At 31.6% G+C, this 25,872-nt stretch overlaps 2 protein-coding genes across 3 annotated transcripts in view; both read left to right on the top strand.

Annotated features, from left to right (window-relative positions):
- Positions 1–8,982, top strand: part of LOC108914051 (inter-alpha-trypsin inhibitor heavy chain H3-like) — a 15,904-nt gene extending 6,922 nt beyond the window's left edge. The window contains exons 8-14 of the mRNA XM_023455973.1: positions 664–955; positions 1,081–1,362; positions 2,891–2,938; positions 3,429–3,452; positions 5,214–5,252; positions 6,546–6,614; positions 8,075–8,982. Coding sequence (XP_023311741.1) covers positions 664–955; positions 1,081–1,362; positions 2,891–2,938; positions 3,429–3,452; positions 5,214–5,252; positions 6,546–6,614; positions 8,075–8,211 — 891 coding nt within the window. The 3' untranslated portion in view covers positions 8,212–8,982. The remainder of the gene's footprint in view (positions 1–663; positions 956–1,080; positions 1,363–2,890; positions 2,939–3,428; positions 3,453–5,213; positions 5,253–6,545; positions 6,615–8,074) is intronic.
- Positions 8,983–13,241: 4,259 nt separating this feature from the next.
- LOC108914055 (inter-alpha-trypsin inhibitor heavy chain H3-like) overlaps positions 13,242–25,872 on the top strand; it is a 33,112-nt gene continuing 20,481 nt past the window's right edge. The window contains exons 1-5 of one of the 2 annotated variants that reach the window (XM_018719750.1): positions 13,242–13,484; positions 16,693–17,564; positions 23,299–23,425; positions 23,483–23,520; positions 23,579–23,821. In XM_018719750.1, coding sequence (XP_018575266.1) covers positions 16,728–17,564; positions 23,299–23,425; positions 23,483–23,520; positions 23,579–23,821 — 1,245 coding nt within the window. In that variant the 5' untranslated portion in view covers positions 13,242–13,484; positions 16,693–16,727. The remainder of the gene's footprint in view (positions 13,485–16,692; positions 17,565–23,298; positions 23,426–23,482; positions 23,521–23,578; positions 23,822–25,872) is intronic. The other variant, XM_018719751.2, reaches the window with a different exon arrangement.

Here is a 25,872-nt window from a genome sequence, read left to right as displayed (position 1 = left end):
TCTACATCATGCGTAAGTATTGAAACCGCAAAATTTTATACTTAGTTTAATTTTGTCGGATAAGCAAGAAAAAACCGATAATTTTGTCGGACAATTAAATTCTCAGATTAATATTGCATTTTTTTAAATAATGACGCTTTTGTCCGACAGCTGGTTATCACGAACCATGTTGTCGTTAAGTCGACATCTTCGGGGCGTCGGACTGCAAACACTTCTCAAGAATTTTGTCGGACAGTAAGTACTTTAATTTCAAATCTTATTACCAAACCCTCCCAGAAAAATCAGCTTGCTGGTTGTCACCAACCATAATGTCACCAAATCGACATATTTGGGGTGGGGGACAAACTCAAAATACCAACATTTTTGTCGGACAAATTTTTTGGGGGGTTTAAAAAAATATCTTTCATTTAAACTTAAAAAAAAAGTGCTGGTCATAACATTCCATGTTTATGCCAGATTGACATGTTTTCCTGAAAATCACGGCAAAACTTACCACTGTTGAATCTCTCTCTTAGTCAAATCTTTGGAGACTCGTCAAACTTAAGCTGCACGCAAAGTTACAGCTTGCTGGTAATCATTTTTTTCTTTGTACGTGGGCCCGTGGACTATAAGTTACGTTCTAAATTCTTTGAGAATGTCATATGGCGTTTGTCAAATTTTTAGGTAACTCGTTTGAACGTGGATATCAAGGCGCCTATATTCTCTCTCTCTTTTGGAAATAACGCAGATAAAGACTTCCTGAGAAAGTTATCATTAAAAAATTTGGGTTTCTCGAGGCACATATACGAAGCCGCCGACGCCTCTTTGCAGCTGCAGGAGTTCTACAAGCAGATTTCCTCCCCGCTCTTGCACGACATAAAATTCAAGTACGATGCGGAAGTGGCGGAAATCACGAGGACTTGGTTCCCCATTTACTTTAGGGGCTCCGAGTTGGTCGTTGCAGGAAAATGCGGAGGTAAGTACACAATTTGTAAAAAAATAATATCTATCAATATTAGCGAGCAACTTTAGTACGCGTGGTGCTGAATATAGCAATTTCTCTAGCTTTGATATGTATAAAAAGTCTCTCCTGTGTTTTAGAACAAATATTTCCGACTACCGTCCACTGTTGTGGACCTCACGGTGCGGTAGTAATAAGCTCAACCATGGAAAATCCCGCAACGTCCCTGGAAAGACTGTGGGCCTACCTCACCGTGAAACAGTTGCTGGATGCGAGGGATTCCGCGGTAAATTCCGAAGAGTTAACCAAAAAGGCCGTTACTTTGGCACTTAAATACAATTTTGTGACAGACGTAACGTGTCTGGTGGTGGTAAAACCGAACGAAACTGCTCTTGTCCTTGAAGATCATGCTGCGTATATGAGTAAGTTTCTATTACCGTTATCTCTCTCTCTTATTTGAAACTTTTTCTCAAGACTTTCTGACAGTCACATGCACACAATATCTTTTTAATTGTATTCTTTTTCATAGTAAGATGTGAAGAAATCACATGTAAAAGTTGCTAATTTTCATGAATAAAACATTCTCAGAAAAACATAAAACATTAAAATATCCTTCAAATATAAAAAAGGAATATAAGGTTAGATGAGATTCCTAGTGAAAGGGCTAAAGATTAACCCTCCATTGCCGCCTTTTGGTCTATTTAGACATCGTTATTAGTATTTGAAATAGCACAGAGAAGTCTTTAGACAACTACCGATTTATTAAAGACAGCTCGCCAAATAAAAATAATCATAAAGATACAAATTTGATAGTCACAATCTATAGAGTAGGAGAAATCCCAGATAAATGCAATTAATTTTTTTATTGACAAAATTGTGTTATTAAAAATAGCGGTAATTTCTAATTATTCTGAAAGAGCGTTAAATTACAAATTGATATATTCCTCAGGATTATTTAGCTTTTATTAATTTTTTTTTTTATAGAAAATGTGTTGTGATGACTATTAGTCCATTCATTACACAAAAATCTTTAATATTAAAAAGAATTTCACAATGTGAAAAAATTCGAAAAAGCCTATAAAATAAGAAGTGACGATGTAAGATCACCTGCAAAATATACAGGGTGTGCCATTTAACACTCCCGCTGCCAATATCTCCGAAATGAAGAAATTTATTTTAGTTTCGGAAATTGGGGTTGTTAGATCCCTCCAATAGCTTCAAATTGTAGTTATCATTGTTAGTTCAAATGTTTCTGTATAGATGGCGTGGCGACACTAAAAAATTTTTTGTTCCCTGGAACGTGGAAATGCCGTCCATCTGAGAGTCCGTTACATTTCGAGTAATTTTTGTAATATAAAGTTAGTCCCTATATTTACTTGTTTTCGAGATATGTCGACTTCAATATGCAATGTATGATATAACAGGAAAATCTATTATATTATTTAAATCACACCGAGACAAAATATTCTTTTAAAGTATTGTTAGAATGGCTTTATTTATATCACATACTAACTAGCAAACAATGAATTATAAAAAAAACGAATTATCAACTACAGAAAAAAAATGTACAATGGTAAATCTTATAAGAGGCAGAGACAAACCGTATTTTATCAAATGTTATTAAAAAATGCAGTCATAGGTGGCTCATGTCATTTGTTTAAATCAAAACAATGACAGATGACACATATTAGTTTTCTAATAATTACAGTTTTATCAGTTTGCATCCTTCAATTTAACTATACTAGTTATAAGATTTACCATTGTACAATTTTTTTCTGTAGTTGTTCATTTGTTATTTTATAATTTATTGTTTGTTAGTTAGTATGTGGGGTGAATAAAGCCATTATAACAATATTTTAAAAGAATATTCTGTCTCGGTGTGATTTAGATAAAATGATATATGTATATATTTTTTTCATTTCTGTGCACCTAATTATAAATAATTTTTAGGAGCTAGAGAAATGGCCCTTTTATGTGCAGCATATCCTGAAGTCCAGTGTAAGTTTTTGTTTAAAAAATATTATAAATTCAATTATCCTAAAAAAACTGAAAATCAATTTTTCACCATTCATAGTGTGAAAACGTGTACAGGTTTAGTAAAATTCAGTTGGTTTCAGAGCATCTCAAAAATTGAGATAGAAAAAACACATTCTTAAGGGTTAGGTACATTTGTTTTCGAGTTACAGGGTGATATTGAATTTTGTAACATATTCTCTGTTGGGTATATTAGAATTAAAGTAAAAATTGATATGTATTGAATTTTCGATTTGGAATGTAATCGTGACATTAATTTTTTAGCAGATTTTAATGTTTCGCAGTTATATTTTTCATTACAAAAAAATTATATCATAAACAGGCCAGTTATTTCCTTTTCTCAGTTTTTGCAATATTCTCTAAAATTTTGCATATCTTGTTTTTCTGCTGCGACTGATTTTGTAAAATGTAAAACTTAATTTTCTATTGAAGTATTTTTTCTTTACTGTTTTAGGTAGCATTCCAAGCAAGAAAAAGCGTAAGTAATATACCTATAATTTATGAATCAATGTCAACAATTCCTTTTGTTGCATTTCACTAATTTTACATTTTATGGTGGAAGAATGATTTTTTATAAATTATGTATTTGTTATTTCTTGTCTTAAAAGGATTACAAAATTTACATTGATCCTATTTTTTTTGTCACGTACTAACTATATGTTTATTAACTTGTTATTGTTTCATTTAGATAGGCCGAGTTTTTTTATTCATCAATCTGATTGTTAGGTATTCTGTACCTGCTACAGATTTATAAAGGGTGTTTCATTAATAATTGTTGGGCATACGCCAACTGGATAATCCTTCGCTCAAAGTATAAAGATTTACTTAACCTAAAATGCTTAAATAAAACTTGTCGTTTTACTGAGATGCGGGGTGTTTTGTTTAGAATTTTTTAGATTATTGCCCATTAATATTTCTTTATCCTGTCGGCCAGAAAAGGAAACATTAAAAACTATGGTAAAACATTTATTTATTTATTCATTTAGAAATAACTGTCAAAACAGGACACAGCGACGCTCCCAATTATAAGGCGGGTATAATACAGATTTAAAAAAATAAATACAATTTACATTAACATAATTAAACACAAATGGAAAATATGTTCGTGTACAAAAAAAAGACAATAAACAGAAAAACTTCTATGTGTAAAAAAAATATATGTAATACATATCTAGCTTCTAAAGAGCAATAATTTGACAACTTGTTTGATTATCAATAACGATTGTTTCTACTCATAGACCACTTGATAAAGTTAAGTTAATGTGAAAATTGAAAAATAAAAGTAAAAATTGCAATTATTTCTAAAAGTTGTAAGCCCTTATAATCCTTACATCACGTGAAAGATAATTAATTTCTGCACAAAAAAATACAGGGTGTTCCATTTAAGTTAACAAAGTTATAACTGTTTGAAGTTATCAAAATGTACAGTCGAAAATTAAAGGACTCGGCGTCATATTTTCTAATTTATGCGTAATTTATGGATATTGTGTAAGGTTGTTCCATACGTGTTCTACTAACATACCGAATCTTAAATCGATATCTAATGCACAACCTTGCATCTGCCAAAATTTTCATAAAATTGTCAATATCGCAAAAACTATAAATTTTAGAAACTAAGTTTGTTATATAAAGTGACGTTAAAATTCCAAATAAAATCCAAAAAGGCAAAAATATATAGGGTGTTCCATTTAAAATAACGAAGATGGCGTCGACATCCGGTATAACCGGAAGTGCTATAATCTTGAAAATATTTTAGTTGTGTTGCCCCCACTGACTTTGATAAGATGCCAATTCACGGTGGGATACACTGTATAGGTCTTTTCCAAATGTGACATTTTTAGGGTTAATAGAACTATGAAATAAAAGCATTTCTCCCTTGCTATACACTAGTGCAAGAAAGGGACAAGTTACATGTCACTTATAGTCTTGCACCACCTATGAATTGTTTTTCTGCACTTAGTACTTGTTCTGATCATTTGTTTACCTTAAGTATTATTATGTTACTTATTCACGTCGTCCGTATGGGGTACATTTTAAAAATAAATAACACCTAATAAAAAAAAATATTTTTTTCACTTACAATTGCAGTAGTTTTGAAAAACCAATCTTTCTTCATTATTAAAATTTAATAACTTTTATTTTTTAATTAGGTATATATTTGGGCATGGGCTATTTTTACCATTTCTGTATGAATTGTATAATTTTCTGTAAATCTAATTAATTGTATAATAATTTTTAGGACTGTTCATGTTAAGTGCAGCAACTCCCAAAATCCGAGGTAAGTTTTTACATTATAAAAAAGTATTAAATTAACTAGCGGCCCGTCCCGGCTTCGCACGGGTGGACATTTATTTTAAACATTTTGGGATATAAAAAATATAGCTCAGGGATAATGTAGCATTCTANGGACGCCGAATCCAGTGGCGTACGCAGATTTTTTCTAAAAAAATCGCTAATATGGATTCTGGATTTTTCAGCCTCTGAATGTGATCTAGTAGGCCTTAGTTTAAAAAAGAACTGGACGGCGCTTGTCCCCAAAATACACTTTTCCCCCCTTTACATTTCAAAAAAAATTTCGTCAAAATCGCTCCATAAATAAAAATGTTATGAGGGTGGCCCGCTTTCAAATGGGTCACTCTGTAGATATAGAAGTATAGATTCTTCTAAAAAAGCTAATGAATGAATCTATTAAAGTGCGAAAAGGTGTAAAGGTTGAGTCAAATTCGGAGTATCTCAGAAATTCCTAAAAATAGAAAAAATTCTTTATCATTTCTAATCATTTTCCTGAAAGAACTTTAAGATTTCAAGTGTTCTGTATTCCGCAAGCTTTATTGTTTTTATTTTTGTTTCGTTATGGCCGCCATATTGAATTTTTGCCACCTTAGGAAAAAAGGGAAACGAAGTATAATTTATGGGGTTTTCGTAAATAGATAGTCAAGATATTGAAAATAATTATAATTTTAATAAAAAATCAAATAGCCGTGTGAAACATTTGAATTTTTTCTATAAATTAATACAATATTTCTTAATTTTAATATTTTTTGAAAACTTCAACACCCTCTTATAAAGCCTCAAAAAAAATGTATAATAAAGTGCCATTATTTTTTGAAGTTCTGTTGACCCTCGAAATTTGTTCTTTTAAAACTGAATCACCCTGTATACACACCTACATAATTGAGGTTATGTGACTGTTTTCCCACAGATTCGGCGTTGAAAATGTTACAATTCTGATCAGATATTCTGCACCTGGTACAGATTTGTGTCGAGTTATGTACAAAATCACTAAATCCATTCAAAATACATTCTTCAGTTTTTAATAAAGACAACAAAAACCTATTTTTCTCATCTATTTAACTTCCCAAATTAGTTTTTTTTCAATGTTTTCTTTTTCACTAAAGTTAATAGTCTCCTCAGAATTGCTATAAGCAAGTAGAATTACGAACATTTGCTTTTATTTCAATAACTTAATCCATGAATACAATAAAACTTAAAATCCAGTAATTTTCAATCACACCTAACTTTATAATAAATTAAAATGTGCCATCTTTTATAAATTCTTTTGTGTTTTTAGGGAGAGAAGCAGACATTTGCTCTTTGAGTCTCGACATTTCTCATGAATCGGTTGGTGACCAACTTGAAGGTTTGTATTGACTTAAATTTACTTGTAATTGAGCATTTAATATTTGAATTTGCAAAGTAATTGATTTAGATTGCAAGTTTAATACCTTTACAGAGGTACGACAAGCATTTATTGCATTTGCGGACAATAAAATAACTCACTATACAGGCTGTTACAAATTCGCTTCTCACTATATAGGGATCTCGGAAACGGTAAGAGATTCGAAGTAGCTTAAATGGGGGCAAAGTTCCATAATCAGGGGACCCTCATTATGCCTCTAAAAAATGGAGGCTAACATGATTAGTTTTCCAAATATTTGAAAACGAACGAAAAAAAAAACGAAATTTTGGAAATCCGTTTTTGTTCCATTTAAGCCTTGTTTGAGGTGATATTGAAAAAATAAGGACACTTTCTCACGGCAACTGTTTGCCCCTAATTATACCGAATGGTATAATTAATTTTTATATGTAAACGTTTCGTCTCTCCAGGACCATCATCAATTTCATTTTTTTAAATACAACCTTGCATTTTTTGCAAGCCTTCAATACTGTACTGCCTTAACCTGAAATAGATTCAGACGTTTTGAAAAATTCATCTTCAATGTACTCGTTCCATTAGCACTTTCGAAGATCATGAATGTTGATTATTTATTATTGTTACTGAAAGTATATTATTTTTTATTAAACGCTTAACGTTTCATCACTTGGCAATGTTGATTTTAAATCTGATGTACGAATTGTATAACCTACTTAGGTACGTTTTATACTAAAATAAATCGTTTTAACCGAAAATAAATACTGTTTTTCTTATGAACGTTTTCCCTTTTGCAAATACAGGGTTATAATTTGAAAATTTTAACTATTTGTTTTATTTTCCAAACTGTTCTCAAACTAAAAAAAGTCAATCACTTTAATAAAAAAAAAAGTAGCATGATCTTGTACCAAGTAAAAATAATTCACATTTTTCCATGAAAAGCTTATAGTTTTGATTGGAAAATGACTTTTTTTGTATTGATATGTCATAGGAAAAATTTTCATATGAAAACATAATTATTTTCAAAAGTACTATCACATACATCCAGGTCCGATATTAAATATGACTCTCCCTGTATACCAGGAGATACAATTTGCAATAATAATAGACTTTTAAATTTGAGCCATCCTTCATCTTAATTATTCAAGCTTTCCAACCCGACGTCAGCAATTTGGTGGTTGTGATATGTTGTTGTGGCACGCATAGACCTTGATACAAAGAAATAAGACTTAGAGTAAAAGGTCTATGCTCATAAGTTCGTTTTATTTGTTGGGTAAGATTTAGGATACATTGAATGGCAGATATATTTTATTTATTTAAATTGAGTGAATTTAGTATCCTTTCTCTGATCATAGCAGGTGCTATTAACCTACATATTGTTGAGAGTGTTGGTTGGAATATCTATCAGAACGATTCTAATGGATGAATACAAAATTTGTATATTTTAGATATGGAGTCTGATTCTGAGAAGAAACCTGCTGAGGAGTTTACAGCAGACCACCCCTTCTTGATCTTCTTGCAAATAGAGAAAGACGATGCCGTCCTGATACTTTTCCAGGGCCTTGTTTTCAAGCCCAGTTATTAATTACGACAAATTTGTCACTTCGCTATGTAGGTATGTGATATGTGGCATTATGTGAGTCAGTTACTGATTTCACAGACCCACCAAGGCAAGTGTTATGGTTTCGTGTGTTTTCTCATTTGAGTTGGTTATCGACCTGTGGGATGTGCTGGTAACCTAATTAAAAATGGCTTATATTTTGCAGCATTGGAAAAAATTAAATATATATGTCACTTAAGGTGCGTTTTCTTGAATTAGTTCTGGAGTGATCAGATTTGATAGTATGACATTTATCGATAAAACGAATTCATAAACTGACACTATAATGTCGTCATATAGCAGGTACATCTGTCAACCGTCAACAAAATAAACAGTAAACAGTCTCTGTTATTGTTCATGTTACCGTATGCAGTAATGGAGTTGTGTTTGGTTCATTTATGGTTAAACGGTAGATGCGTTGTTCTATCCTATACGTATATATCATGGTGAATATTTTTTTATCGATCTGATTTAATACACATCTTAATACACAATTATTAAAGCTGCGTAAGTATTCGTAAATGAGCCTTTGGTAACATAAGTTACATAATCTTACATTGCTCCCTTCCCTACAAATAATTCCAGGCATTTCGTTCCAAATCACAGAACCAGAATAAGAAGACCAATCTGCAAATTTAATTCTGGACTCAATCCAAAAATCACGCCTTTAGATGTGAGATTTAAGATACTTCTTTACTAATTAGTTATAAAATAAATATATTTTATACAATCTTTTATATTTTACTGTTTTTTTTTATGTAGATCTATGTAAAACTTTATATGTATTTTATTAAACATGCATTGAAAAGTTTATTTTTTCCAACATCAACAGACGTTTATTGTTTATTATTTTATACAGCCTGACCAATTTCAGAGGGAAATCAATCAATTATCTTCATTATCGATTCACTGGATTCTGCACCTCTTGAATCGGGTTTGTAGCAGATTTCATGGAAGAATATCTATTGCTAATTGTAAAATAAATGTTAGTGGTTTTTATCATTTTGTTTGTCCTAAACACAGTAGTCTATAGAATATGGAATCATTAACCAAATCAAATATTCTTAACTAATTTTAATTTTAATTGATGATTTTGATTATATCTAATTACAAACAACAAAACTTTACACATAGTTATACAAGCCATGAAAACGTAGGTACACAAAAATTTAAACTACAAAATCTATTTTTTTTAATTCTTGAACATCTCCATTTCAGTCCAGCATTTCTTACGTTGGTTTTGAATATTTTTCGTAACAGTTCTTAAATGTTTAGGGATCAATTTCCTTTTGAGCCTCAATTATTCTTCCTCTGAGCTCTCTATTACTTTTAAACTGTTGTTTTAAGAACACCTTTCATGAAAAAAATCAAAGAAAAAGCATTGGAAGAAGCTCAAAGTTTGCTGACAATTGATTTTAAAAGTGTATCCCGCTGAAACGGGCCTTCTTTTTTGTTGCAGTTCCTAGGAAAAAATTTACTTTAATGAAATGACAGGTAAGTAAGAAGTAAATTTGCAAATTAATTGCTGTTGAGCTCAAACACTAAAGATAAGAAAAAGGCCCGTTAGTTATTTGATAAAAGTAAGAAGCCTAGATGGTTTAAATCTGTACGTTAAAAAACTGACAAGATAAAAAGGGAAATGTATTCCTATACCTATCTTGATGATTCAACTTATCATCCAAATATTTTGTTCAAAAACATGAAACTGATTGTTACTTACTCACAAAATTTAATGTCACAAATTTAGATTTAAGGACACAATTGATGATTTTAAAAGTTGAAAATGCTATTTTATTTTTTTATGCATTTTGGTATTTATATAACACGGTTTAATTTAATGTTAATATTGTAGTACCTAACCTGATTTAAAGTTTTAGTTTCGCAGGAGATTGTGTAGTTCGTCGAAGAAGAATAGGAGGAAATTTTGTAGTAGGGTGCAGGGAGAATGGTCGGGTGTTTCGGTGTTCATAGTTTCAGTTCAGTTCAGATCAGACTGTTCAGAGGAGAGACGTTATGTTAGATAGAAGCGTTTTCGGCTTACGCTCACATTCCTATATACCGCTTTCATAGACTGCTGATCTACACGGAGCATGCATGCAATAAAAGGGGATAGAAAAAACGACCATTTTTATGTACTCTCTTCATCGTTTTCTTTACCTAAAGTAACCTGAACTTTTGTTTACTAAATTGCTTTTGAGGATATTTTGGCGATTTTACTTTTAAATGGGATACCAGTACCAGTTTTTATGAGAATTTAATGTTAGTGTTATTGACTTGTCTTAAGGATTATATTGTGTAAAGAAAATATCGTGTTTTCTTAGAATCTGCAAAAATGTTAGACGATTTTTGCCCACAAATTCAGAAGTTACTTTTTACCCAATATATAAAGAATATGTATAAATAAAGCAGCACAGTAAGAAAGTCAAAGGGGTTTGCATCATGGACGTAGGCTTGAGTTCTTCTAGGGTTCCTTAGGCATTCGACATGCCTTTAGAATTTATAAATTGATTAAACATTTTTCTACGATGCAACAATAATAAAGTATTGTCTGTGAAAAGATTTTATTGCACTGAAGTTCCTTTCAGTGTAAAAGAGAAATTAATGTTCAATCTGATTGAGTAAAATATGTTGATTTTTCAGCAAGGAGACTACAGAAGCCATTTCAGTGATCAAGACATATGCCATAAGATAACATCCACCTTTCACTTGCAACGAAATGAGAAGTTGATAAGTGGAATAAATTCATTATTAATTCCTTTTATGGCAAAACAGCCTCAAGGTTTACGTTGTTCCCAGCAAATGGTAATATTAAAATTTTAGCATCGAGAGATGATTATTCTCAAAATAAAATTGACATTTTCTCATCATTTGATCTTGCAGCGTCTTGCTCGTTCAAATAAAAAGTTGAAGGCACTGCTTCATCCACAGAGAATAATTACACCTAATCACTTTTAAAAACGTAAAATTTACTTTATCCCTTAAAACTTTTAAAGGGCGTAATTTTCTGGAGTCCTATCATGGACCCAGGTGTTTATTACCATGGTACCATCTTCTGGTTTAGTGAAATCACTAGTAAAGTTATCCCTGAGATAATTTCTAAAAGCCTCCGAAATTTAGATTGGCTTCAAGTATTGACAATCAGAAGATCGTCAATATTGTTAAGACATCAAAGACATCTTTATATGTTGAAGCTAAATTAACATATCCTAAGTTTCTATTGAATACATCTTCACTGTAAAGACACAGATCTTGAAAGAAATCAGTCAGTGGATATTTTGATAAGTGAAAATAAATCATTGCCAGCTTGTTTCTTCAGCTTTTCTTGGAAGTGATTTGAACAACTCTGTCTATTACACTAGTGAAAAAAGATATCTTTTAACCCTTTCACTTATTTTTTTATTGTGACGATTGTTTATTGCACCTCCAAAAAAATAGATTTATAATTACATATACAAATACATAGGGTGTCCCAGAATAGATGGGCAATCTCTCGGATTTATACAGGGGTCGTTAAAATAACATGACAAGTTCCTATAAAAAGTTTCCCTAGAGAGCCCCCCTACAGAGATACAAGCCCCTAAAGGCCTAAAGGACGCCCCTGAAAATTGATTTTTTAATAACTTTAAAAATACTTTCTGTAATTTAATTACTTTTAGGAAAAAACAAATGTAAATAAAAGTGGAATTTTTTTAGATAGGCACAGATAGAATGTAAACTTCGGTTTATTTCGCTTTGCAGATGTAAAAAATCATTAAACAAAAATATTTTTTTCTTGAAAACAGTTTATTTTATCGATATCAACGAAAGTGCCTTTTTTTAGTTGAAGGTTCAAGCTATCTAAAAATAATATGTTTGTGGCTTTATCATAAAGGGTTTAAAAAAATTGACATTATTGGGTATGGCTAGTCCATTCCTGTCAAACCAATTAAGCCAAATTGTTTTCATGGGTCAATTTTTAAGGAATCTTATCTGTATTAAAAAATAATTCAATTAGACAAAGTATTTTAAAAGTTAGGTGATTATTTACTTTAACGTCACCCTCCCAAATCTTCACAAAATTTTGTCTGCCCCCCCCCCCCCTATTTTCTATGGTGCTGAACACGAAGCTGAAGTTATTGTTGTGCGGTCGAAGCAAGTTTTCGAGAAAAAAATTTCTAACCAGGATATTTCACACAACACTGTATACTTTATGTACATAACTCTCAGAACATCTGTTATGAACAATTAACATTGTTTACGAAACATATTTTCGCAAATTTCAAGTAAAAAATATGTATTTAATAAATAAAAATTTTGTTGCTTGAATCCGCCGTTTGTTACTACTAAAGTTACTATAATTTTATTTATTAAATTCATATTTTTTTAGTTCAAATTTGGGAAAATGTGTTACTTATATAAACAATGTTTTGATTGTTTATTAAAGATGTTCTGAAAGCTACATAAAATATACAGAGTTGTGCGTTGTGCGTAGTGTTATGTGAAATATCCAAGTTATAATTTTGAATTTTTTCTCGAAAATTGGGCTCGACCGCACAAAAATAACTTCAGATTCATGTTCAGCACCACCGAAAATAGGGGGTAGACAAAATTTTGTGAAGATTTGGAAGGGTAACGCTACAGTAAATATTTACCAATTTTAATAGAAACTTGCCATTCCTTTAACGTCCCCTGTATCCGTCCACATATTCTGGGAGATCTTGTATATAAATTTTAATAATATACATTTCGTTTACAATAATAAAGTCACATAAATGAAACAATAACGCCCTTCTAAAACATGCACAACTCAAATTTTGTTCTACCTAGTATCGTGTAGATTTTTTAGGTTAGGTATGTTAAATTAGGTCAGATGGAAAAAAATAGGAATATTAATCGGTAATTCCACAACCCACAACACAATACAGTTTAGAACAGGCAACAGGCCAACATTGCAACATTTTGTGGAGTTGATTATTCCTATTCTGCTAGTGACTTACCATTTGGATTTACTTATTTAGACTGTGCGGAAATTCGAAATTAATTTTAAAAATCGCAATATTTTTAAATACATACTAACTTTCTATAACTAACCGCTTCTTTTCTTCTGGGTTTACTGGACTATTATTGTTATTTGTTTTGTCACGAATTTCTCAGATGATTTTGAATGGTTCTAGGAACTGTTTTTAGAATTGCGCATTTTGTTTGCGAGATGATCTGAAAGAAAAATAGGTTTAAAGTGGATTAGTCTGTGCTGTTCAATTGTATGGAAATAACGAACGGTAAGTAACACATTATTTATATTAAAAGTAGGTACAACATTTAAGGAAACATGGTCGATTGCAAAGATAAATTAGCATTAGCATAGGATTTCTGCCAAATTGCATTTTGTACTCGGTGATATTTTATTTAACGCGAATTTAACACGAGTTTGTTTTTAAAATAATACCAGTTTCATGCTTCACACTAGAATATTGAATAATGCGTTGTTCATACAGTGCTATTTGGTATTCAGCGCAGATATCTAGGAAAAACCCAGCATCATCGTTACCGGCCATTGCATGGTGGTGATATGAAAATTCCCAGGAAAATTAATTAAGAAATTACAATCACAATAATATACGATAAAAAAACTACTGTATTTGCTGTTCACTGGACTGAGACACTGCTACTATCGTCGCTATTCCTTAATCGTCGTCAAATCGGTATTCATTTTGTAAATTTTGAATAACTGGGAAATTATCTGTAGAATTATAAGTCGCTGTTGAATAAACTACTTTTATCCACAACCCCCTTATAATCGGACTTTTATCCACATATATGAACCGTCTAAAGTTGAATAAAGGAACTTTATTTCACTAGTACAATAATGAAAAAATAATAAACCTATAATAAATCAAATTTAATTTATTTACTTATTAACATTAACATTTACATTTAAAGTAATAGACATTTCGTTTTTTGTTTTATCACATTTAACTTCCTTTTCATTAATAACAACCCTTGTAGCATCGTTACCATCATTTTTGGAACACATAACATCTGCCGAAGTTTGTGAAGAATTTACACAAGTTGCGGATGTGTATTCTTGTAAGGAACAGCTATATTTTCCTTGGATTTTCTTTGTAATATCAAGTTTGTTAGATATAGACTCCGCAACATAACTTTCTGCTACAGAGGAGCTCTTCCATCCACCATGCCGTTTGATGATTGTAATATCAGCAGCTTTATTAGCCAATAAGTTTTGAAGTGCGCCTCATACAATAGCTAGTATATGCTTCTGGATTAGCGATATTCAGGAATAAATCAAGGGTGCCTTACTAATTTTCAAATTTATCAATTCGCAGCATCGACAGGCACCAGAAACCCCCATTATTAGTGCAACCTAAAATAATTCAAAGTTCACTATATACCTAACAACATGTAAAAGGTAAAGAGATATTACCTTAATCATTAAATATTCTTATATACTGCAGCTTTTTTGCTTTGTATCCTCTCGACTCACTCTTCAAATAAACAGTAAGCTTGTTATATTTTCCAATTTTTGTAACCTTTATAGTAGCCTTGAACATCGAATACTTCGACCACATAGATGAAATTGCATCTTTTTTCTTCAAATTTAGAAAACACAATAGCATGACATCTTTATTTATTGTCATTATTATCCGTTTTTCCTTCCATTCGTTAAATTTGGCAAACACTTTTTCATAATGTTCCCTGGATTTTGCTGACAATAAATGGAAAATTGCTTCTTGAACTTCTTCAAAAACAGCTACGGGAACACAATTACTTTCTTGCATTTTTACCAAATTCAGATAGAACTCTTTATTAAATAATTGATTATAAACAACTTACCATAGCAACCAGTAGGTATAACAAAACCTACCACATTTCATTGAGTACTAGTAAGAAATATCAAGTCGTGCAGATTTCAAAAAACACGAAGAAAGAAATCACACAAACGTTAAATGTTAAACATAATAAAAATTATTTTTAACAAAGGAAATGGTATCTTTAAAGCAATATACAAAAAAATGCCTTCATTTGAAAGCAGACTGGTCCAGCACTCCGAAAGGTAGTAAGTGAAGGAAATCCCAAAAAGGACCTTCTTTATAAGTCATTTTTCAGTAATTGAAAAAATAAAATTTGTTTTAAGACTAATTTTGATTATTTATAGTGAAAACGTGGTATTTTTTATTGCAAACGTATTGCAGAATTATGTGCATAAGACAAATCCTATGTACTTTTTGCCGTGGAATCCGAATCTGTTTAAAAATAGGGGTTCCTTTTCAAGATTTCAAAGTTGCCCAAGTAGGGGCAAAAAAAAATAGTATAATTTTATTTACCTAACTGATTCTGTAGGTATATCTAAAAGTAAAAAAAATTTACCATATACACGGTGTTTCGAAAATAGTTGAGGAAAATGAAAGGTATGATTCTTTGCTCATTTTAAGAAAAAAAGTTCTTTTTAACACATATTAATTTGATTGAAAATGTTCAAGAGATTTTTAAGACATTGTTCATTTAAGCTGGGTTACCAAAGAGAATATTACACCTATGACCAATTCTTAGCGATCATTTAATTTCATTGGAACATAGGCGTTTACGTATTGATTTGCTTTTTCTAAATAAAATACTCACGGGACACATTCAATCATCATAGCTTTTAAATTTAGTCAATTTTAATGTTTCTGAAGGAAGAAATAGAAATTCAGAAAATTTTCATAATCCATTTTCCCATACTAATTAATGCTAATTTTGCGAACAGTAAATTAGATCTATTTAATTGCTCCTGTCCATCATTTAAGAGATCTGTGAAAAATTACAAGTAAACATGGTTGGTTCTTAAATGTTATTGTCATCTGCTTTGTATTTGTTTTTATTGTGTTGTTATTGTAAGTCGTGTCATATTTACTTCAATCATATTACTAACTAGTTTTAAGTAGTATACACTTTTAACTTTGTATGTTTTTGTGTTTTTGCTCTAAAAGAGCTTGTCCCGTTTATCAATAAATAAAAATAAATAAATAAAAAATATATTAGCTACACCTCGGAAAAATTGGCATTTTGAAAGCATATTTTAAACCGTCAATGTTTTCTACACATAAAAGGTGCTCATCATTAAAAGCTCTAACGTGAACAATTTTCAAGATAAATGGCGTTTTATGATGGAAAACATGATAGAAATTAACATGATAAAAAAAATTATTTCAAATAAATATCTTAAAAATGGTGCATCTGCGGACCCATTTTGATAAGAACTTTTTTTTCTTAAAATCAGCCAAAGAACCACACCAACTATTTGCAAAACACCCTTTGCAGAGGTAGAAACTAATTTAATTCGTAATTGTAATTCTTACTCTAAAGGCAAAGTTATTAGTTAAACATCAGAAAACCGAATAAAAAAAAATTAATAATTAAATTGGTCCATCTACGCCCTCTTTGTAACATTTCAGGCACCTGTTTTACTAACATTTTTATATATTGTAGATAAATAATATTCACTGCCGTGGAGCACTAGCGATATGGCTGAAATAGAACTCAACTGGCTCACTAGCGCCTTAATCAGATTTTCGAGATGCCTCCATGATAAACTGAAGAATAGAGATGGAGATGATTTATTTTCATTCGTCAGCGTACACGCATTTCTGACTCTGCTCTCCCAGGATCCGTGGTTTTACAGCAAAATAGACATTTATAGAGCCTTGTCTGTTTACGGTAACATTGCATCTATCCATTACAAAAATATATTCGACGTTCTCGGTAGTATTACGGATCTTGTAGTTGCTAATGTGTCTTTCTTGAAGCCATGCCAGGTTGTAGAAGCTTTCAGAAACCGTCTCGTCGATAACTTTGCAAGTGACGTAAACTTTTTGGACTTTACTAATCCAGAAAATGCTACTGCAGCAATAAACGCCTGGTTTCGTGATAGGACTGTCCAGAGAATTACACCACTTAATGGTTTAGGAGACGATGTGAAATTTACGTCTTTAAACGCCATGCGCTTTAAAAGTAACTGGTCAGAACCGTTTTGCGCAAAGGAAACGGCGCCCGCAACTTTTTACTTGAACGAGCAAGACACAGTGCAAGTCCCAATGATGAGGAAAAAAGGAGAATTTTATTTCGAATATGATTCATATATACCAGCCAAAATTTTAAAACTGCCTTTCGCCGACAACGATGTAAGCCTTTTAGTTATTTTACCAGAAAAGAATATACATATTACTGATTTTATTCAACGTTTTTATATGCCCGGAAATTTGGATAGACTTACAATGAATCTGACTAAACGTATGGTTAACGTCTCTCTTCCAAAATTTAAAATGGAGGAGGAAATGGAACTGGATCAGTATTTAATAGAGGTAAGGAATGCAATTATTTATTTGTGACTATTTCATTGTTTTTTTTTTGTTCATTATTATTATTTTTATTTATTTATTCGATATTTTTCCACATTGGAAGGAAAAGGAAATTATTTTAACAGTATTTAAAAATTTTAAACAAAATACCCTTGTCAATAGTCAGTCGAGGGACTGATTTCATTTACCGATTTTAGTCCGATCAGAGATATCTCACTCTGAGAATATAGATAGTCTGAAAAATTGAAATGGGTGATTGGCTAACAGAAAATTTAAAATTTTTGTGTCAACCTGTATTCTAAGCCACTTAATTTTCGTAATCTGAAGATGTTTGAGATGTTTGTGTTGAAGCTAGGGCTTTTACGGCTCCTGCTGCACCATAGTTTTTCTGGTAATTATACAGACAGTCTATGTACAGGGTGATTCACTGTATTTTGACCCCCCCATTAACCTCTTTGTTCTAAGAGTTATAAAAAAATGTGAAATACAAAAATTTCGCTATTTTTATGAAGTTTTCGAAAATGATAGCAGAAAAACAAATGAAATCCAAACAAAATGGCCGCGGATGTTAACTTTGTTAATTTAAATGGAACACCCTGCATATTTTTACATATTTGGGTAGTACGTTCCCTGTCGAGTATGGTCATATAGGGTTTGTTGGGTCCATCTCTAACAATAAGCCTGATAATATTAAAAAACTAATAGAAGGTTTTTCGTTAAGAAAATAAGACATCTTGTAATTGTTAGACCTCTTTCAGACATTTCTGCGTTATTTCCTTACGTAAGGATTTACAGGTTTAGTTATGGTATATTCTGACATATCGGATATTGATACCGTCCAAAATGGGTATAGGTATATTAACTAAATCTCACTAATTAGGGCGTGAGAGGCGTAATTACTCATGGACAATGCTATAAGGTAGGACGTGACAGATGTCATGACAACATTATTATTGTTTGACATTTCGTATTATTATTCCATAAAAGTGGATAATAGAAAATTGAGATATAGGAATTAAAATAGGGTATGGAGAAGAACAATAATAATTTATACTATTAAAAGCACAACGACAATTTTGCAGCTAACAACTATATAATACTTAAATTATAAATATTGCTCGAAATGGCTTCCATTATTTAAAACTCTTATTAAAATTATTGTCCTTTAAAAATACCCACAAAAATGTATCTAAGGGTGTTAATCGGGACTATTTGGTGGCCATGGAATGAGTCCATTTTTACCAATCCAAATATCAAATTGGACATTTAAATGCTCCCAAACTTCCAAGACATTGTGTGGAGGCGCACCGTCCTGTTGCCAAATTATTCCCCCTAATTCCTCAGCAGAAAATTGTTGTTCTATCAGTAGTGCTACCTCCGGAAGAATAAATTGTAGATATATTTCTCCTGTTAGGTTGTAGTAAAAAAATATGGGCCTTACAATTTTATTTTGGAAAATGCCACATCAAACTTTACCGACTTTCTACCGGATTTCTTAATTTGGGCAACTTTTTTTGTTGTTGATTTTTGTTTTCCCACGAATGTTTATATCTCCTATTAAAAACGCCTGCTGTGGAAAATGACGATTCATCTGTCCACATTATGTGTTTAAATATATCAGGATTCTCATCTAATCTCTGGAGCATTAGCTGACAAATTTCTAATCGTTTGCGCTTGTGATCTTTTTAAAGGTTTTATTATCTCACATGCCGGTAAATATACAAAAATGTGTTTTGGCTTGGTATTGAGCGATTTTGATATAATGCCATGTATTCTCTTTTTGCAGCTTTTTTATTTTTATTATTTCTTACATAAAGAGAAAATATTTCAAACTTTTCAACTTCTGTGTAACCCATTTTAATTAAATAATAATACAAACTGTCATACAATAACAATGTTGTCAGTAATTAGGCTTCTCACGACCTAATTAGTGAGATTTAGTTAAAATACCTATACGCATTTTGGACCGTATCAACGTGCGATATGTCAAAATAGATTATAACAAAACCTGTAAATCCTTACGTAATTGGAAATAAGGCAGAAATGCCTGAAAGAGGTCTAACAATTATAAGATATCTAATTTTTTTTTAATAAAAAAACTTCTTTTCGTTTTTTAATAGTATCTCGCTTATTGTTAGAGATGGACTATGCTCGACAGGGAACGGTCTATCCAAATATGTGAGAATATATAGGGTGTTCCCTTTAAATTAACAAAGTTTACCATCCGCTGCCATTTTGTTTGGACTTTATTTATTTTTCAACTATCGTTTTTGAAAACTTCATAAAAAGTCGTGCAACTTGTATTTCACATTTTTTTTATAACTCTAAAAACAAAGAAGTTAATGGGGGGGTCAAAATATAGTGAATCACCCTGTACCTGGTCACGTCTTTGATATGCCCACAGACCACCTAGACTGGCCCTATCTAATTCCAATGCACGGGTACCAGTGAATGCAAAATCCGGGGAAGTGGAGTGTGGAAGGCAATCTGATCGCGCGCATCTTTAAGCAGATCCGGATTAAGTAATATTTTGATTACATATTAAACATATATTGCATCTTATGACAAATATTCAATTTTAAGTTTGTAATTCAGAAAATAGTATATTTTAGTCATATTAAATAAAACTTCAAAATAATTTAAATATATTTATTGTCCTCTAAATAATATTAATTTATTTAATATTTGCCTTTTCGTAGATTTTACCGAATTAAATAGTTTGACTTCATGATTTATCCGTACATCGATATACTTTTCACGTTCAGCACAAGTTCTATTAAATGATTACAATTGTTAGGCAAATTATCAAATTGATGTTCATGCAAATTTTCAAATATGTTCACATTCAGAAAGTTTTTTAATATATGATAAACAGTTTTATTTTTCTGTAGCCTAGGTGTTCTGCTTTCATCATTATTAAAAAATTTCATTAATTTTTCTGTTTCTTGGCATATTACTATGATATCTCGAGGTGGATATGTCAAACAACCACGATATTTAATAAAAATTAATTGACTGTACGAATACTGTGTATTTGACATTAAACTATTTACACAGTCTTCACATTTTATTGGCTTTATTAGAGAACTTGTTATTAGTGTCCAGTCCTATTTTTTAATAGTCTTCGCCCATCTTCGTTTTATGTCAACATTCCTTGGAAATCTGTAAAAATCTAAATATTAGGTTTGAAAAATCGAAGCGTACTTAATTATTAATTAATTTTTTGTCACAAAACTCTCTGATTTTTCTAATCACATTTTGGCAACTCACCTTTTCCAGGGTGCTGAACATGAATCTGAAATTAGTTTTGTTTGCGATTTTTTCAATTGAAAAAATATTTAATTAATTTTCAGCCATCTCGAAATGACGGGAGTTGATAAAATTTCATAAATATTTGAGACTCACATAAAGTAAATAATTACTAAAAATATTTTACAGTAATTTATTCATTATTTTATAATAACAATATCACGTTAATCACTACACTATGTGGGCGAACAAAATTATAAAGCTAACCCTGGAAACTTGTGACGTCAACCGAAAAATGGCGTACATAATATTTACCTTTTATATATTCCTTTTTTTTTATGTACCTAAAGAAGGAAACTTTTCGCCTCTCTTCACCAACTCTATCACTTCTATTTATACAATGTTTTACAATACACTTGCTCATGATAAAACGTCTAATTATCGAAATCACAGCAATGCGTACACGTCAAATGCTAGGACACGACTGAGCGCTGGGCTCCAAATGAGGCTCCCAAGTGTTTTCACCAAAGTCGCTCTATAGGCTTTGTGAGCCATTATGAGAACAATTAAAGAACATAGTTTGACTTCATTTGATTAAAATACCCCGCATACACCATTGGTCTTTTGGAGAAATTTCCTGAAAAATTGATATGTTGTCCCTTTTTTTATTATTAATATTATAATTTTTTTGACATATAATGCAGCTTGTTTGACAATGATTAGCATATATTTAATAGAAATTTGTGAAATGCTCTCACAAATAAAGAATAATGACATTAGAGTAACACGATGTGCACCAAAAGGACAGTTTGTTCCTGTGTATCCGCACACTTGTGGTCTACGTGTGTATTTTCAATAAACACACGAAATTGCATACCATTTTTTTTAATACATGAATTTTTCCAAAAAAGAATTATTATTTTTATCTTAATATTAACGATTTTTATTTATATGGTTTTATATTACCTCTTACATTTAATATACACTTTTTCTATTTATATTTTACATTTAATCTTTTTATTATTGTTTCAGTATGAACATTATTTTACTTGTAAATCTGTATGTTTATCTGATTTAATTGACGAATTTTACTAAAAAATTATGGGATTAAAGATGTTATTTTGTTAAAAAGATATTAGCGATTTTTATTTATGCTAGGCATAAAGTCAATATTAGATATCCATCAGCATGGGTTTTGCTAAATAACGTTAATGATATAGGTCAACGACTCGCACAAGTAAATCCTAATGATCCTTAACTGATTGAAGGTTAACAAATCTGTACAGGGTGATTCAGAACTTATCCAAAAAAAAAATCTGGATGTACAGGGGACCCTTACAAATACAATTTTGTAAATTAAAAAGGGCAGTTTGAAAATGATTTAAAAGTACACTTCTACACGGCACTGGAAACTGATCCACTGTAAAACCTGTCCTCGGACGGCGGCAAAGAGTGATAAAAACGGACAAAAACTTGAAAGAATTTCGCAAGGAAAGGAATAAATAGAATTTTATAGCACCTACTTTATATCAGCAAATTGAACTGCTTTTGCCACTATTAATATTATTAATTAATAAAATTAATTTGTGGTTCAAAACTTTGTCCACCGACTTGTAAACTCATTTGGGCCCATCTTACTCAGTTTCGACGAACTAACACAAATGTTGTCCTGTTTCACCATAACATAAATGTTTCATAAATACAAATGTTGTCTTGCTTTACCATAAATAATAACGATATCCATCAACTGCGAGTTGCTATATACGCAAGACATTTTTGACATTAACTACTAAAAAAAACCTATTGTAAACACTATCGCAACGACGATTGTAAAATCGGATTTCAGTATTCGGAGTCGTTGAGGCCACGTGGCTCTCCACGCGTATTGCGAATGACGCTAGAGACTACAGTTGTCCAGCTATGTAGTGGTTGAATGCACTATAACTTCAATATTTTTTTTCTCGGAAACTATAAGGATTTTACAAACATTTTTTTTACGATATTGCTCATGCTGCATCTATTCCCAAATTTTTTTGGATAAGTTGTGAATCACCCTGTATATAGAGGGCTCAGAAGCCAATCAGTGTAAGTCAGTGAAAATAAAGATTCTCGTAAAGATACTAATAATTATTTTTATTGAGATTTAAGATATTTGTGTTATTTGTAAGTTTGTACTATTTTTATTGTTTTTCTCTATTTTATCATAGTTAACTTTTCTTTCTTTTAACTTTTTTTTATATTTTATTACGAGACCTAACATATCCTGTTATTGGGCATCGCCTGTCGGATGTGTATTTTAAATAAGTAAATAAATAAATAAATATATAAATAAAGTCATATAAATAAAAATCATTATTAACATAAAAAAAGCTATATAGTTTCTGAACAATCTTGTTTTTTCCTCGGGAAATACAAGAAACTCCTCGCTCCAACAAAGAACCACTACCTGCGAGTGCCGCCATGCAAATTACAGTATTTTTTATTTCAGTTGGGGTTAGAAGATATATTCAACGCCTATCTCAGCGGTGTGATCGAAGATGAGGACCTTATGTGTAATGGAGTTCAGCAAAAAGTGTATTTAGAGTTAAACGAAGAAGGATTGGAAGCAGCGTCAGGTAAAATAATTTATAGTTTATATTGTGTGATTTAACGAACCAGGAAAATATTCACAGGAACCGTGTCAGCTTTAACCAAAGCCCACTTCGAAGAGGTAAAATTAAATACCGATAAATTACAATGTAATACAATTGTTTTGAATAATTCTGCAGTTGTCCCCCAAAGATGGGTTAAAAATCCAGGAAGCAAGTATATCTACCGAAGTCACCAACCGTTTTGCCAAGACAAAAGTGGTGTGGAGAGTAAATAATACCAACAAGATGGCGGCAGATGCTAATTTCAAAGTGGTCCTAACAGACTTGGCTTTCATTACAGAATTCGTAATGGACATCAACGGCAAAAGTTACAAGTCTTATATAAAAGAAAAGAAGGAGGCTTGGAGTATCTTTAAGAAGGTTTGTATGTAAATCCATGAAACTTTTTCTCTAAATGTAAGAAAAACATTACATTAATCACAAGTTTTGTGAATTTGAACTAAACTGTCATTTTTCTGACAAACAGTATGAATGACTTGTGAGACTCGGATAAAGTTTCTAATAGATATTTGTCAGATAACATTAATTTTTTTAACATTTGAACATTTATTTCTATTTACTCCACTATACACTTAATAATATTACAAATGTTATTACGGTACTATGATATTACTTATGATGGTACTTAAATTAAAGCCAATATTAAATATGTTAGTGTTACCAAGCCATGTTCTATATTTATAAATTACTCAATCAATATAAAAGTAGGAAATAATTGTTGCTTATGCAGCTTTTGAAGAGGGAAAACTTTTTAAAATTTTTAGTTCTTAATTTTTAAGGCAACTTCTAGATGTAATGCAAATCTTAAACCTATGGTTTTATAGCAAAGTGGCGTTTGTACTACTTCATTTGTCATCCTGCGTGTTACCATAGTATTTGATACACACTGTTTCTCTTTTTTATATACAAATATACATAAGGAATGAAAGTATAATGATCTAATGCCACGGATCTATCTGTTTAAAGTAATCTTGTGGGAGAATAATTTTTTTATGTCTTATTCTCCCAAAGGCTGCACACTGTCCCAGAAGATGGCAGGGGTGTCCTCCCCTTCGCCACATTTCGGGCATAGAGGGTCCTCCTCAATCCCTATTAAGCTTAAATGCCTCCTAAGTCTGCAGTGGCCTGTCAGAACCCCCACCATTTGGTTTAGGGCTCTTCGACTGAGGCTCAGCAGCCATCTTGTCTTGGATTTGCTAGGTCCACGTATAAAACTATGGGCCTGCCTACATCCTCTATTTCTGCTCCAATCCTGACCTAAAGTTTGATAGACCCATTTATTGAGGGCCCCATTAATGCTGCCTCGTGTGATACCTAAGATTAGTTCAGGTCTCTGTCCAGGTCCCTTGGACCCGAGACGAGCTAATTGATCCGCCCTCTCGTTACCAGGGATGCCCATATGGCCTGGGACCCAAACCAACTCTACTTCTCTTCATCTGGCCAATGACTCTAGAGTGCCTCCACATTCCTGGACAAGGGCAGACCTAGTCCTCGGGGAAAACTGATAGAATCTATAAATCAGTTTTCGAATCTTAACTATTATTAAATTATTTATCTGTTGTTCCCGTTGAATATTTTTGTCAATAGTGATACCCAAATACTTTATAAAACTTACATATTAAAACAGTCAATATTACCAATATTTAATTATAACTGATGGTCATTTGACCTCGAACGCTTTCTCAAGTAGTGATGGGAGATATTTCACTACTTGTGATTTAATCACTGATATTACCAAAACCGTGACCTAATCACAGTTTAGTATGAAACTGAATGAATATTTGATACTTGAATGTGAATGCACGAGAATGAGTTATATGATCATCTACCTAATCTATGGTCTGTGGGTGTGATGTGATGTGATAATGTGATATGATAAGGAATAATGATAATAGTAACATATTAGTCACGTCACGGATTGCGGATATTTGTCGAGTTATCTTTTCCTGTAGTTTCATCCAATTTCAGTCAAATTCGTTCTTTTATGTAATGCTGAAAATTTTGCACATTTTTTTTCACCGCTAATTTTGCAATGTAAAAAAAATTTTGCGAGCCTTCGCAAAAACCTATACTTGTAGCAAATTTCCTCAGGAACAAAATCGATAAGTATACCTCATATCGATTAGAGGCTTATTTTCGGAGATATAAGCGAACAAACCGAAAAAAAAAAATTATTTTTTTTTTGTTATAAACAATATGACGCTCGACCTCTACAAATACACAAATTTAGGCTTTTATTCTGTGTATTTTTTACTTAATTTTAAGCCCATAAAATTCGATGCAGGCCCCATTTTTGAAAATAGACCTAATTCGCCCGGACTATAGTTCATCAATGTGAGACTTGCATTCGAGCCGACCGTAGACATTTTGAACAATTTTTATAGTCTGATTTGTTAATTTGGTTTATAAAG

Source organism: Anoplophora glabripennis, unplaced genomic scaffold, assembly GCF_000390285.2.
Source record: "Anoplophora glabripennis isolate ALB-LARVAE unplaced genomic scaffold, Agla_2.0 scaffold1018, whole genome shotgun sequence".
NCBI classification, from domain to species: Eukaryota; Metazoa; Arthropoda; class Insecta; order Coleoptera; family Cerambycidae; genus Anoplophora; species Anoplophora glabripennis.
The sequence above is the reverse complement of the archived record's forward strand: the minus strand, read 5'-3'. Positions and strand labels throughout refer to the sequence as shown.